The sequence below is a fragment of the Podarcis tiliguerta genome (genome assembly GCF_965153285.1).
Source record: "Podarcis tiliguerta genome assembly, chromosome: 3".
Classification (NCBI taxonomy): domain Eukaryota; kingdom Metazoa; phylum Chordata; class Lepidosauria; order Squamata; family Lacertidae; genus Podarcis; species Podarcis tiliguerta.
The window spans coordinates 3,065,106-3,077,310 of NC_139536.1; the positions used below are offsets into that span (position 1 = coordinate 3,065,106).

The 12,205-nt window shown below is 48.1% G+C and overlaps 1 protein-coding gene and 1 long non-coding RNA gene across 2 annotated transcripts in view; one reads left to right on the forward strand and one right to left on the reverse strand.

Annotated features, from left to right (window-relative positions):
* LOC310674006 overlaps positions 1–12,205 on the reverse strand; it is a 190,579-nt gene that overhangs the window by 88,253 nt on the left and 90,121 nt on the right. The window lies entirely within an intron of this gene.
* Positions 1–12,205, forward strand: part of LOC310673910 (L-gulonolactone oxidase-like) — a 47,823-nt gene that overhangs the window by 6,931 nt on the left and 28,687 nt on the right. The window contains exon 6 of the mRNA XM_083432730.1: positions 8,868–9,053. Within this exon, the coding sequence (XP_083288856.1) occupies positions 8,868–9,053 (186 nt within the window). The remainder of the gene's footprint in view (positions 1–8,867; positions 9,054–12,205) is intronic.

Consider the following 12,205-nt stretch of genomic DNA (forward strand, 5'->3'; position numbering starts at 1 on the left):
TGGGGATATATTATGGGGGAAGAACTGTCTTTCCTGGCCCCGGGGTGTTACCACTGAGTTATTTACTTGCTTGGAGCAAAAAAATCACTGATAAAACTCCCACAAACATTGTGCATCACTGTTAAGCTTAGCTCAGTATGCTGTCTTCCAGCCTCTGATAGCCAAGTGCTCTCTGAACATTTTTGGACTACAACTCCCATCAGCCACAACCAGCATGGGTGATGGGAGTTGTAGTCCACGACAACTGCAGGGTGCCAGGAGGACAAAGGCTGCTGTAGTCATTTATTTTGCAACCATCTGTCATCTATTGATTCAGAAGCCAGGAGGGTCTTTGCCCATCAGATTATCTATTTTATTTGTTTATCTGTAACATTTATATGCCACCTTTCTTTCCAAGGAGTCCAAAGTGGTGTGCATGGTTCTTCTTCTCCCTCATTCATCCTCACAACAACCCTGTGATGTAGGTTAAGAGATAGGGACTGGCCCAAGCTTCAGGTCTGAGTGGGGATCGAACCCTGGTCTCCCAGGTCCAACACTCTAACCGTTAATGCCACACTGGCTGGCTTATATACACATGAGAAAGAAGAAGAAGAAGAGTTTGGATTTGATATCCCGCTTTATCACTACCCAAAGGAGTCTCAAAGCGGCTAACATTCTCCTTTCCCTTCCTCTCCCACAACAAACACTGTGAAGTGAGTGGGGCTGAGAGACTTCAGAGAAGTGTGACTGGCCCAAGGTCACCCAGCAGCTGCATGTGGAGGAGCGGGTAATCGAACCCAGTTCACTAGATTACGACACTACCGCTCTTAACCGCTACACCACACTGGCTCTGTTAGATGTAAGAGGTGACATGATTAGCCCATCTTTGAGTATCTGAAGGGCTATTGTCACGTGAAAGATGGAGCAAGCTTGTTCAAGGATCTGAAAACTAAGCCTGATGAGGAACGGTTGAAGGAGCTGGGTATGCTTAGCCTGGAAAAGAGGAGACTGAGAGGAGATAGGATTTGTTGTTGTTGTTTAGTCATTTAGTCGTGTCCGCCTCTTTGTGACCCCCTGGACCAGAGCACACCAGGCACTCCTGTCTTCCACTGCCTCCCGCAGTTTGGTCAAACTCATGTTCATAGCTTTGAGAACACTGTCCAACCATCTCGTCCTCTGTCGTCCCCTTCTCCTTGTGCCCTCCATCTTTCCCAACATCAGGGTCTTTTCCAGGGAGTCTTCTCTTCTCATGAGGTGGCCAAAGTCTTGGAGCCTCAGCTTCAGGATCTGTCCTTCCAGTGAGCACTCAGGGCTGATTTCCTTCAGAATGGAGAGGTTTGATCTTCTTGCAGTCCATGGGACTCTCAAGAGTCTCCTCCAGCACCAGAATTCAAAAGCATCCATTCTTCGGCGATCAGCCTTCTTTATGGTCCAGCTCTCACTTCCATACATCACTACTGGGGAAACCAGAGCTTTAACTATACGAACCTTTATTGGCAAGGTGACATCTCTCTTCAGATACCTCAAGGGCTGTCACATGGAGGAGGGAACAAGCTTGTTTGCTCTGGAGAGTAGGAGCCAAACCAATGGCTTCAAGTTATGAGAAAGGAGATTCTGACTCAATATCAGGAAGAACCTTCTGACATTAAGAGCTGATCGACAGTGGAACAGTCTCCTTCACGAGGTGGTTGACTCTCCAAATTACAAGAAAGATGTTCCTAGCTAAAACCTTAGGGAGAACCTTCTAGTGGTGAGAGCTGTTCAGTGGTGGAACGGACTCCCTAGGAAAGTGGTTGACTCTCCAAGGTCACTCGGTGGTCTTTATGGTCTAGTGAGAACTTGAACCCTGATCTCTCAGGTCCTAGTCTGACACTCACTAACCACTTTACCACACAAGCTCTCATTGGCACGTGCCAGCAAAATCGAGGAAGAAACTTGCTGCACCTTGGAGACAATCACATTATTATTATTTTAAAAATGGCATCATAAGCTTTTGCGCACTTGAATCCGCGTCATGAGGTGCAGGAGAAAAACGATGCCAGCAACTCACCCTAACGAAATTAATTGGCATTTATTTCCAAGAGGCAATAACAGGGACACTGATTTATCAGGGATTGGCAGGTAATGTGAAACTCTCAATGATTTACGAATCCTACCCAGCCCCCTTCTCTCTCACACACACACAGAAAAGCAAATTCACCTGATCTGTGAATGAAGTATTTACCAATTTACCAATCTCATACGTCTCGTAGTTTTTTTGTGGGGGGTGTTATGTGGGAGCTGTGGGCTTTGTGTTTTTGGGGAACACAGAGCTCCCCCACTTCCACGTTATTTGTGATATCATTACCATCATCCCAAGGCTCTTTGCGAGATGAATGGCTGTTCCCGGCTCGGATTTTGCAGCGGCGGGATGGATTACCCGGCTTCCAACGCAATTGATAGATTCCATGCACCTTGCAAAAAAACAGTGACTTATAAGAAATGACGGATAGGCGGGGGGCGGGGGAAGGAGAAGGGAGGGAAGGAGAAAGGAAGCTAATAAAAGGGGGCAGGTGATCGATAGGAAGACAAAAGAGGCAGGGCAGCCTCTGCCGTTCGGGAATCGACATTAGTTAAAATTCATGAGCAGCCGTCAAAAACAAGTCCATAAAATAACTAAAGGAGAAAATTCTAAGACATGAGAGAAGGATTGGTGGTTTGGCAGTGAGAAGAGGAGGCTGTCAATCTGCAGCTGCCAGCAGAGACCCCAGAAATCTTGCAAAGGGCTTAGGAATAAGAGGGCAAGGACCTCACTTCCCCCACAACCCAACATTTCTCCTTTGCAATTGGCCCTTGAGTGCATGAGGACTGGCTGCTACATTGCTCCCTCCAAAATGTCCTACTTTCAGCCACGGTAACTATAGTAAAGGTAAAGGGACCCCTGACCGTTAGGTCCGGTCGTGGCCAACTCTGGGGTTGCAGCGCTCATCTCGCTTTATTGGCCGAGGGAGCTGGCGTACAGCTTCCGGGTCATGTGGCCAGCATGACTAAGCTGCTTCTGGCGAACCAGAGCAGCGCACGGAAACGCCGTTTACCTTCCCGCCGAAGTGGTACCTATTTATCTACTTGCACTTTGACGTGCTTTCGAACTGCTAGGTTAGCAGGAGCAGGGACTGAGCAACGGGAGCTCACCCCGTCGCGGGGATTCGAACCACCGACCTTCTGATCAGCAAGTCCTAGGCTCTGTGGTTTAACCCACAGCGCCACCTGTGTCCCAGGTGCATTCTGCCGGTAACTATAGAGGCCCTATAACTCTTGTACCCCATATAAGCATGCAAGAAGCACCTGCTGAATCAGGGCAAAGGCCCACCTAGTCCAGCATCCTGTTCTCACAGTGGCCAACTAGATGCCTGAATGGAAACCCCCCAGCAGGATTTGAGCCCAAGAGCAACTCTCCCCTCCTGTAGTTTCCAGCAACTGGGATTCAGAAACATTATTCACTCTGAATATGGAGGAAAAATAAGATTTGATTTAACTCACCTTAACGGCAACACACCAAGCGACCACACTTAAAAATCAGCCTTTGGGGCGGAATGCACCTGAATTGCAGTATCCCATTCTGCTGTCGACATTTCCGAGTGCAAGAAGGTTGGCCTCTGGTGAAATCTGGAGGAAGAAAAAGAAGACCTGTCTCACAGGACTGATCTCCTACAACTTCTTCCACCGTGGCCCTGCTGGCTTGGACACCCGGAGGGCACCTGGTTGGGGAAATCTGGTGCAGGAAGAATGCAGGGCTGGAGCAGAGAGTCAGTCCCTTCTGCTGCCTCCCTGCACCTCCAGGACAGGGTCTGAGTCAAGGTGGTTGGGAAGGCTGCGCCAGAGTCACTGGCTTCCCTGGGTGGCCACTGGCAAACTGGGAGCCCCCTTGCCCAGGAAACTGGCCCGTTCTTTTCTCCACCGCAAAGCTGAGTTTACTGAAGCGCATTATTGCAGATTTGAAAGCAAGAGCTTCCACGGATCACATAAATGAGGTAATAAGAAGAGAGTGGCTGGTGGATCTGGCCAAAGGGGGCCCATTGAGTCCAGCATTCTCTTCTCACAGTGGCTGATGCCCCAATGGGAAACTTGCAAGCAGGAGCCGGGCACAAGAGACCCTCTGATTCTGAGTCCCTTGGTCGCTTTGGGGCAACAGCATCCCGGCGAAGCAACTCTGATTCTTTGGCGCCATCGGCCTCTCTCCCAGGAAGTAGTCAAGCTCAGAACCGTCGCTGCCTCCCCCCTCCGTCTCTTGCTTTCTCAACGCTCCAGGATTCAAATAGATTTGCAGTAATTGGTGTCTCACATCCGCCTCTAATGGGTCCCATTTTTCGGGGCTTTAGGCTGCATTTTCTAGGATTAAGACGGCACAGGCAACAGCCTGCGCTCCCCGGATGATTCAGGATAACCGAGACGTCCTCTTTTGGGCAGCTACCAAGATGTGTGTCGTTATAGGAATCTGTAATGTGGCCACAAGTGTGTCTGGTTCAGATTGCACCTTATCTGTTAAAGCAAAGAAATTCAATGGGGAGAGGGGTACAGGGGAATTTGAAATATTATTTATAATTTAAAAGCTTAAACAAATTCTAAGTGTGTTGTATTTGTATACAGCAAAGAGAAGTTTAGAGCAGTTAGGTATATTTTAATTTAGTTAATTATGTAGTAGGTTTATGTTAGAAAATGAATATGGATGTTGAATTTGATGTTTGTAATTTTTCTTTTTTCGGTTTTGGAAATAAAAAAAAGAAAATCAAGGAATGGCAGGAGTAACTATGACTCTCATGACCTGTTATCTGTGGGAATTATAATTAATAAGGATGTAACATTTTCTCTCTGCCCCCCCCCTTACAAGACTAGAACTCAGGGGCACCCAATGAAGCTGAATGCTAAACGTATTAAACTGCGGAACTCCCTCCCACAAGGGGCAGTGATGGTCACCAACTTGGATGGCTTTAAAAGGGGATGGGACAAATTCCTGGAGGAAGAGGAGGATGGCTGTGTTCTGCCCCCACAATCAGAGGCAGTGACGCTTTTGAATACCAAGTGCTGGAAACCAAAGGAGGTTGAGAGTGTTGCTGTTGTGCCCAGGTCCTGCTTGCGGGTTTTATAGAGGCAGCTGGTTGGCCACTGTGAGAACAGGAGGCTGGACTAGATGGGCCACGGACCTGATCCAGTAGGCTTTTCTTGCATCCTAGTGTTGAGAGTACTGAACACAATGGACCAATGGTCTAACTCTAGCTCAGCATAAGGCAGCTTCCTATGGGAGCAGCAGGCTTGGCAAAGTCACATGGCATATTAATAAAAATAGGCAAGCCTCTGAGTTATACAGGACTCCGTAGCGAGCAGAAACCGTGATCCGAAACACTGCCACAGAAAGGTTAATGGAATTTGCCACCTGGTTTGACTCTGAGTGCAAACAGGCAAAGGGACACCTGCAGAGGGCTTACCATAAATATCGGACCTCCAGGTCGCCTCTCTTATTTACTGCATACGTCTCACTTAGGCGGAAGTAAAGGTAAAGGGACCCCTGACCATTAGGTCCAGTCGTGACCGACTCTGGGGTTGCGGCGCTCATCTCACTTTACTGGCCAAGGGAGCCGGCGTACAGCTTCCGGGTCATGTGGCCAGCATGACTAAGCCGCTTCTGGCGAACCAGAGCAGCGCACGGAAATGCCGTTTACCTTCCAGCTGGAGTGGTAACTATTTATCTACTTGCACTTTGATGTGCTTTTGAACTGCTAGGTTGGCAGGAGCAGGGACTGAGCAATGGGAGCTCACCCCGTCACGGGGATTCGAACCGCCAACCTTCTGATCGGCAAGTCCTAGGCTCTGTGGTTTCACCCACAGTGCCACCCTCGTCCCTAGACAGAAGTACAAACAACTAATTAAATGGAAAAGACAGAGAGCCGAAAGAAACGCCTGGTACAGCCTAATAAAGGACACATCCTGTTTCTGGAGTACCATATCAGGCCTACTGGAGCATGAGCGTAGTGGGCCAATTTGTACTGTCGAATCCCCAAAATGGACACAGTACTACGGCTCACTTTTCCAAGACCAGGATGCTCAGCTTAATCACCCAACAGTATCTACAGAAAACTTATCAGCTTGGCCCTCAGTGTCCACGACTGGAATGAGGATATTGGCTTACCAGTTCTGCCTCACTCTCTCATTTTAAACAAAAAAACAAAACACCTTAGCAAACAGCATAATGTGGAAATGACAAAACCTCAGCTGCAAAACTTTGCAGAGTGATAGGCATACCGCTTTCAATTGCTTTTCCGTGTGATTTCCCTGGAGCATGTTTTCTCCTCCGGACCTCTTTGACCTCGCAAAATTACCTATATGGAGAAAAGGCTGCGCAGCAGAGCAGTGCTTTGCTCAAGGTCCCTATGGGGCTCTTAATTCTAGGCTCCTCTCATTCTGCGGCTTCCCTGTGCGAGGTTAAGCACAGTCGGAGTTGTCATTGTTAAGGAGGAATTCAGTCAAACTGACAGTGCTGCGGTTTCACCTTGAGCAGGCAAACTCTGCAATCAGGACAGCAGAAAACAATTGCCAGCCAAGCCGGTCCATGAAGGAAGAGCGAACAGGAGCCAGGAGGAAATTTGCTGTGCAGAGAGGTTGGGACGAAGGCTGGCGCTTAAAGTCAGCTCGCTTGCACCGCCTGCTGGAGCAAAGGCTCAAGAGCTCGGAGGAGAGTTAAAGGGATGAGCTTTGGGTTCCCAGAAGTTGCTGAACCACACAGCGTATCATCCCCAGCCATCTTAGCCAATGCAGAAAGGTTGCAGCATTTGGGGCTGTTCTGTTTTAAAGAAAAGGCGAGCGAGCGGCAAGATGGTAGGAGTTTATAAAATTACACACGGCATGGAGAAAGTTTACTGTGTCCAATTCTGGGTGCCACAATTTAAGAAGGGTGTTGACAAGCTGGAAGAAGTGCAGAAGAGGGCAACTGAGATGATCAAAGTGTTAGCTTCGCCTTTGAGCCAGTGCCACCGACTGGACTCAACCTCTTCAGCCCTGACTGGGCCAGGCGAGCTGGGGCAGCACTTCCAGAGACCTTCCATGCAGGAATCAGGTCTAAGTGCTGTGGACTCACAACTCAGAGCTGTGAGCACCAAACTCACTTCCAGTAGTCAGCGGAGCACAGCAGAGCATGAACCACACGAACGACAGCTTCTGTAGAAGAACTTCTTTTATTCTCTACAGCTACTATACAAACTAACTACAGACTAAATGGAGGCTCTGGATTGCACTGAGTGTTACAGCTGCATGAGCAGCGAGCTTATCTACACAGAGATAACACTCAGACTCCCCCTTTGAAGTCAGGCTGGAGCGGAATAAGTAATGAGCAAAATCCGCCCCCTCCTTTCTGAAACACCAGCAGATTCTTGCAATGGGAGGGGTGAAATATCCTCACAAAGGTCTGGAAACCAAGCCTGATGAGGAATGGTTGAAGGAGCTGGGTATGTTTAGCCTGGAAAAGAGGAGGCTGAGAAACAGGACTAAGATGCGGAGATATGCTCCAGAGATCCAGACCGTGGGGAGCCCCAAGAAATTTATAAATACAATTTGGACTATAATTTGATCTTTTTATTTTTGTTTTTTAGTTTTTAATTGAAGTATTATGATTGGATATTTAATTGGATTTTTTTTATTGGAAAATCAATAAAAATGGTTTTTTTAAAAAAAAAAGGAAAAGGGGAGACTGAGAGGTGATAGGATAGCTATTTTCAAATATCTCAAGGGTTGTCACATGGAAGAGGGAGCAAGCTTGTTTTCTGCTGCTCTGGAGGGTAAGAATTGAATCAGTGGCTTCAAGTTACAAGAAAGGAGATTCCATCTAAAGACCAGGAAGAACCTTATGACAGTAAGAGCTGTTCAACAATTGAATGGTCTCCCATTGTGGACTCTCCTTCCTTGGAGGTTTTTAAGCAGAGGTTGAAAGACCAGCTGTCATGGATGCTTTTGTTGAGATCCCGGCATTGCAGAGGGTTGGCCTTTCTCAACCTGTGGGTCCCCAGATGTTGTTGGACTACAACTCCCATCACCCCTAGCTAGCAAGGCCAGAGCTCAAGGATGATGGGAGTTGTAGTCCAACAACATCTGGGGACCCACAGGTTTTGAACCGCTGGACTAGAGGATACCAAGACCTCCCTTCCAATTCTATGACACTTCTTCCAAGCGAAATCTCAGCTGTGGGGGATGGATGGAGAGGGGGCCCCTTCAGGCGCGAGGAAAGATCTCTGTGGGCAGATGTGCACCCATGAGCCCCACCTGCCAGACCTGACTACAGGCAATCGAATGTGAGAACCGACTCCAGCAGGGAGTGCCCAGTTTGGGTCACTCTGAAGAGTCCCCCTGCAGTGTTGCGTCTGGGACACGCCATTCACCAACATTGCCAGCTCACAAACGACCTAGCAGCTGAACCTAAATGTCACCTGAGATAGAAGATGTCATGGCTTGATAAAGGTAAAGGGACCCCTGACCATTAGGTCCAGTCGTGGACGACTCTAGGATTGCGGCGCTCATCTCGCTTTAATGGCCGAGGGAGCCGGCGTAGAGCTTCCGGGTCATGTGGCCAGCATGACTAAGCCGCTTCTGGCGAACCAGAGCAGCGCACGGAAGCGCCATTTACCTTCCCGCTGGAGGGGTACCCATTTATCTACTTGCATTTGACGTGTTTCGAACTGCTAGGTTGGCAGGAGCTAGGACCGAGCAACGGGAGCTCACTCCATTGTGGGGATTTGAACCACCGACCTTCTGATTGGCAAGCCCTAGGCTCTGTGGTTTAACCCACGTGCCACCACCGTCGTTCTGTGGCTTGATAGGCCCCAGACTAAAGCATGTCTCCCTTTCCTCTTACTTCCCCCTGGCAGGTGGTCGCCTTGACACTGTTGACGGCTTCCGGGGAAACGCTGGAGTGCTCTGAATCTGTGAATACTGAGCTGTACCATGCAGCCTGCGTCCACCTGGGCTGCTTGGGCATCATCCTGACCATCACCTTCCAGTGCGTGCCAGAGTTCTACCTGCAAGAGACGACCTTCCCGTCAACGCTCAAAGAGGTAAAATAACGGTGTCAGGGAAACATTTTGTTGTTGTTTAGTCATTTAGTCGTGTCCGACTCTTCGTGGCTCCATGGACCAGAGCACGCCAGGCACTCCTGTCTTCCACTGCCTCCCGCAGTTTGGTCAAACTCATGTTAGCAGCTTCGAGAACACTGTCCCACCATCTCGTCCTCTGTCATCCCCTTCTCCTGGTGCCCTCCATCTTCTCCAACATCAGGGTCTTTTCCAGGGAGTCTTCTCTTCTCATGAGGTGGCCAAAGTCTTGGAGCCTCAGCTTCAGGATCTGTCCTTCCAGTGAGCACTCAGGGCTGATTTCCTTAAGAATGGATGCATTTGATCTTCTTGCAGTCCATGGGACTCTCAAGAGTTTCCTCCAGCACCATAATTCAAAAGCGTCAATTCTTCGGCGATCAGCCTTCTTTATGGTCCAGCTCTCACTTCCATACATAACTACTGGGAAAACCATAGCTTTTACAATATGGACCTTTGTTGGCAAGGTGATGTCTCTGCTTTTTAAGATGCTGTCTAGGTAAATATTAGGAAACATTAGGAATAACTTTCTCTGGTAGGAGCCTTTGGACAATGGAAAGGACTGCATTGAAAGGTGATGGGCTCTCCTTCATTGGATGTTTTTAAGCAGAGGTTGAATGGCCATATGTCACAGATGCTTTAGCTGAGATTCCTTCACTGCAGGGGGTTGGACTAGATGACCCCTGGGGATCCCTCAGCCCTCTAAAATTTTACGAGTCTATGAATCAAACTAACACTTTTTTGAGGTGTGTGTTTTATATAAATGCAGTCTCCAAGAACATCTCTTGGCAGGACAAATGATCCGAGAACACTTCAGCCAGCCTGCAATTGCAATTAGTTAATGAATATTCTTCCCACACGCCTACCGTCTTCGAGTGTCTCATTTGTTAGAAAATCTTTTAAGCTGAGGACTTTAACTAGGAAGATTAAGTGACTTGCAAGGAGTATCTGTTCTTTGGAAATAGATTTTTCATTGTCTGCTGTGTTTGTGTGCCTTTTCCCATGCAACCTGAATTCTTAACCATTTGTTTGCTACACGTAAGCCTGGGAAAATATTTCTGCTTTAAAAGTAAAGGTAAAGGGACCCCTGACCATTAGGTCCAGTCCTGACCCACTCTGGGGTTGTGGCGCTCATCTCGCTTTATCGGCCGAGGGAGCCAGCGTACAGCTTCTGGGTCATGTGGCCAGCATGACTAAGCCGCTTCTGGCAAACCAGAGCAGCGCACGGAAACGCCATTTACCTTCCCGCCAGAGTGGTACCTATTTATCTACTTGCACTTTGACGTGCTTTCGAACTGCTAGGTTGACAGGAGCAGGGACCGAACAACGGGAGCTCACCCCGTTGCAGGGATTCAAACTACCAACCTTCTGATTGACAAGTCCTAGGCTCTGTGGTTTAACCCACAGCGCCGCCTGTGTCCCGCTATTTCTGCATTAGCCTGCACCAGTCCCCCCCCCCTTTTTTTTGTCTTTAAAAATTCTCCTAAACAATTTTGTGTACCATTTTGGCTCATATACACACTTTTGCAAGCCGTTTTGCAAAGCATTTTGAAATCTCGTTCTCACTAAAATACAGTGGTACCTCTGGTTACATATGTTTCAGGTTACAGATGCTTCAGGTTACAGACTCCGCTAACCCAGAAATAGTACCTCGGGTTAAGAACTTTGCTTCAGGATGAGAACATCAATCGTGCTCTGGTGGTGCAGCGGCAGCTGGAGGCCCCATTAGGTTAAGAACAGTTTCAGGTTAAGAATGGACCTCCGGAACGAATTAAGTGTTGGGATACTGCCAGGGAGACAAAGTCCTTCTCAACTCCACGTCGTCTCCGGACGTCCATTGATCTCCCATAGACACGCAGTATCAGCAATTAGTGACACAAGCTCCAGAAATAGCTTGCCACATTCCAGAGCCGATGCACGCTCTATCAGCAGATAATGCACAGTGAAAAATGCACGCAGGAGAGCATATTTACAAGTTTATTCAGCGTTGGTCAGAACAAAGAAAAAACATGACTGCCTGCTTCAGTGTCTCCGGCACAGAGAGAGAAATGAAAGCAAAGACACAACAGAAACATCCTGTGAAACAGGAAATACGCAGGCTGTGACACAAACATCCTGCTCCCTTTTAAGGTGGAACGGAAATATCCTAACATTAAGTACTTAACCCGAGGTACCACTGTGTCCATTTTTGTGCATATTTTCTCCTAATGCAGTCATTTTTGTGAACATTGCTTTCGGCTGACGAGCCCTACCACAAAAATCAGGGAAGGGGCGATTTCTTGACGGATAGCTGTGTGCATGATTTGTGCATGATTTCCGGAAGCAAGGATTAGAATCGTAGAGTCACAGAACTGTAGAGTTGGGTTAGGTGGGGCTTGCATTAAAATGCGACGCGGACCAGATTTTGCTCCATGGCCTCTCTCCAAGGTCTGAGGCTGAAATAAGCCAATAAGATGCTATACTCCTATTGATGCAGCCCAGAATGAGCCAATTCTGGGCTGCATCAATAGGAGTATAGCATCTAGATCAAGGGAAGTAATAGTGCCACTGTATTCTGCTCTGGTCAGACCTCACCTGGAGTACTGTGTCCAGTTCTGGGCACCACAGTTCAAGAAGGACACTGACAAACTGGAACGTGTCCAGAAGAGGGCAACCAAAATAGTCAAAGGCCTGGAAACGATGCCTTATGAGGAACGGCTAAGGGAGCTGGACACGTTTAGCCTGGAGAAGAGGAGGTTAAGGGGTGATATGATAGCCATGTTCAAATATATAAAAGGATGTCACATAGAGGAGGGAGAAAGGTTGTTTTCTGCTGCTCCAGAGAAGCAGACACGGAGCAATGGATCCAAACTACAAGAAAGAAGATTCCACCTAAACATTAGGAAGAACTTCCTGACAGTAAGAGCTGTTCAACAGTGGAATTTGCTGCCAAGGAGTGTGGTGGAGTCTCCTTCTTTGGAGGTCTTTAAGCAGAGGCTTGACAACCATATATCAGGAGTGCTCTGATGGTGTTTCCTGCTTGGCAGGGGGTTGGACTCGATGGCCCGTGTGGTCTCTTCCAACTCTAGGATTCTATGATTCTATGATTTTCCTCACTTTCCTAGCTGAGGTCTCTTTGA